Consider the following 3,182-nt stretch of genomic DNA (forward strand, 5'->3'; position numbering starts at 1 on the left):
GCCAGTGCCTCTCCCTGAAGGATGCATTACTGAAAGGTAAATGTTTAGATAAAGCCGCGACACAACCAGCCTTCCCGAGGCCCTCAGATTTTTAGGATAGGACCCTAACAAATTCCCACTTTTCACTGCCAAACCTACCTGTTGTGAGCCCTTATTGGCACCTAATGATGGTGCCAATCATTAATCATCCAACCTGGCTGCTGGTGCCAAAGAGCTCTCTTCATTTCCACACAGGCCACAACTACTGGGGCTGGTCATCCCTCTTTCTTCCCCCGCCACCCCTTCCTCTACCCTTGCTCTGTGGTGCAGGAGGAAGTAGCTCAGTCTTCATAGGCCTATGCTGATCTGTGATACGATGAGAGGGAGGGGCAGGACTATGCCAAAGCACAGCACCTCAGCTTATGGAGAGAATGAGGAGAGGTACCTTGGGAGCAGGGCTGGCCCTGTGAACTGGGTGTCTCATCCCAGGAGTTTAAGAGTTCAGGTAGCAGGAGCTGCATTCAGTCCCTTTTTCTGCCTGTTGCCCAAGAACAAAACCAACTCCCCTCATGGGGATGGTAGGTGGGAGGTGCCCTGGATGAACAGCATTGTGACGGTGTCTGGCACCTGGACATGGGAGGTTGGGATGATGTCAGTACTTTTTGTTCCCATCTGGTAGTAGTCAGTGATGTCCTTGGGCAGAGACTCAGACTTCATCCTCTGCTCTGCCATGCTAGTGGGCAGACCAGAACCAGATGAAGTTTAACACTTCCAAGTGTAAGGTGCTCCATCTGGGGGCAAACAATCCTCAACATACATACAGGCTTGGTGGTGACAGCCTGGCTTGCACCACGGCTGAAAGGGACCGAGGGGTAATGATTAACTATTGCATGAATATGAGCCGTCAGTGCGAGGCGGTGGTCAGCAGGGAAAATAACACGCTGGCATGCATCATGTTGTGTAAAACTAAGGAAGTGATACTCCCACTGTTCTCCGCACTGGTGGGACGGCAGTTGGAGTACTGCATCCAGTTCTGGGTGCTGCACTTTAATAAGGACGTAGAAAAACTTGAGAGGGTCCAGAAAAGACCAGAAAGACACCTGTATGATCAGGGACATTCAAGGCAAGCCATATGAGGAAAGCTTGAGGGACCTGGGCTTCTTTAGCCTAAAGAAGAGAAGGTTGAGAGGGGACTTGATAGTGGCTTACAGCTATATCAGAGGAGTGCATCAGGAGCGTGGTGAACAACTTACTAGGGCACCCCCAGGGAAGACCAGGACCAATGGATACAAACTCCTGGAAGGCCGCTTCAAGCTTAATACCAGAAAAAACTCCTGCACAGTCTGGGTGTCCAGACTGTGGAATAAACTCCCTCCAGAGGTGGTGCAGTCACCTACCCTGGAGGTTTTCAAGAGGAGACTGGACAGTCCCATTGCTAGGGTCACCTAACCCCAGTTGTCTTCCTGCCTGGAGTGGGGGTGGGGCGCTGGACCCGATGATCTGCAAAGTCCCTTCCAGCCCCTAGCAATCTATGAGGCACAGTGGGACCCTGAGTCTGGCTGGCACCCTTGGCACTTACCAGCATATTGCTAACTATCAGGATGTGGGAACCACTGTAGGTCTGGGCAGGGAGTGCTGAACTTGCAGTTGTGTTGATTCCTTACTGATAACCACATCCTTCTCAGGTCTGCAGGCCAGTGAGAGTGGCATCCCCGTTCCCAACAGTGAAAGCCTACGCAAAGTGGAACGGGGCTCCCGAGTTGTCACTGTCATACCTCAGGATACTAAACTTGTGTTGCAGGTCAGTCCTTGCCCCACATTGCTGCTGCCTGCTTTCTGGGGTAGGGGGCACAGGTGGTAGGAGAAGCAAGCTAGCCCCAGTGTAGGCCACTTGTAGAAGTTATGGCAGGGTGACGACATCACCTACCATCCCACAGGTCTGCCTTTGCTTTGCAGGCTGCAGTGGCACCATTCACAAATTCTCTGTGTCATAGGGCCTGGTGCTGAACATCTTTAGCTTGCACTACCTCTCTGGCACGAGGGAGAACCTAGAAAGAAATGAGGGCTTTTAGAATTCCCATTGCATGTGAATGGGGTCAAATGAGGTTGCTCCCATCTGTAATGGTGAGGGCAGAGCCTAGCTCTGGCCTTCTTCCTGGACTGGGCTTCACCAGGGCCTCTGTTATCTTCTTGCAGTTCCACTTCCTGAGCGCAGGGTATTGAGCTGCCTACTTATTGGAGTGCGTACAACCTACCTCCTCCTTCCCATCAGGAGCAGAGGTGTCCTGGGCAAACACTGCCACTGCTATAGCCCAATGATGTCTTGTGCCAGCAGTGCACCTACCATTGTCAGAAGAGACCCTGGAATCTCTTCCTGGCATGAATGATATTTCTATGTTTCCTGCATTTCTCAGTCTCTCCCTATTAAGTCAGTGTTTGTTTCTGCTCTCCTTCACTAGCCCAATATTGTGGTATTTGGGTTTGCTGCCCTCTGTTGCTCCTGGGACACAGGGCATATCTTATTGAACTGAAAGAACAGTAAAATTTTGTGTTCCAAATCAAGGGCAGGTCCTGCTATAACAGGTCACATCCTGTCCATCTACTTCCTTCCCCCATTCCCCCATTTACTTCAGCGGTTCAGGATACTCCTGGGATAGCCCTCTGTGGTTTCAAGGCAGAAAGCTCTTTGGGGGCTTGGGAAGAAATATCACATTCGTCTCCTTTGTTTTAGATGCCAAGAGGGAACTTGGAGACCATTCACCACCGAGTCCTGGTTCTAGCTCAGATCAGGAAGTGGCTGGACAGGTGAGTGACAGTGACCTGTTTTCATGGGTATGGTGGTACAGATGTGACTCAGAAGTGTGGGAAGGCATCAGGTGGGCTGGAAAGAGAGTAGCTAAGAGAATTCTCTGTCATGGCCATGACTTAGCAAGCAGAAAACAAGCTTCCTGGAGTTGTGCAAGCCTGATAACTGCACAGTCTCTGCAGGGCATCACCAGCAAAACCTCCTCCCTTAACATTTGGTCATGGCCACGAGGTGCCATGTGTTTCGTTCCTCTTTCCCAAAGGCCATGGATGCAGGTGTCGCGGTGGACTTCAGCAAGGCCTTTGACACCGTCTCTCACCCCATCCTAGTTAAAAAACTAGGTGACTGTGGCATCGATGCCTACACAGTCAGATGGATTGCAGATTGGCTGAGGGGT

At 51.2% G+C, this 3,182-nt stretch overlaps 1 protein-coding gene across 3 annotated transcripts in view; it reads left to right on the plus strand.

Moving 5' to 3' along the window:
* IKBKAP (inhibitor of kappa light polypeptide gene enhancer in B-cells, kinase complex-associated protein) overlaps window positions 1-3,182 on the plus strand; it is a 71,394-nt gene that overhangs the window by 35,203 nt on the left and 33,009 nt on the right. For all 3 annotated transcript variants that reach the window (XM_019517165.1, XM_019517166.1, XM_019517167.1), the window contains exons 19-20: window positions 1,665-1,780; window positions 2,711-2,784. In XM_019517165.1, the coding sequence (XP_019372710.1) occupies window positions 1,665-1,780; window positions 2,711-2,784 (190 nt within the window). The remainder of the gene's footprint in view (window positions 1-1,664; window positions 1,781-2,710; window positions 2,785-3,182) is intronic.

Source organism: Gavialis gangeticus, unplaced genomic scaffold (assembly GCF_001723915.1).
Source record: "Gavialis gangeticus isolate Ggan-Ray unplaced genomic scaffold, GavGan_comp1, whole genome shotgun sequence".
Taxonomy (NCBI): domain Eukaryota; kingdom Metazoa; phylum Chordata; order Crocodylia; family Gavialidae; genus Gavialis; species Gavialis gangeticus.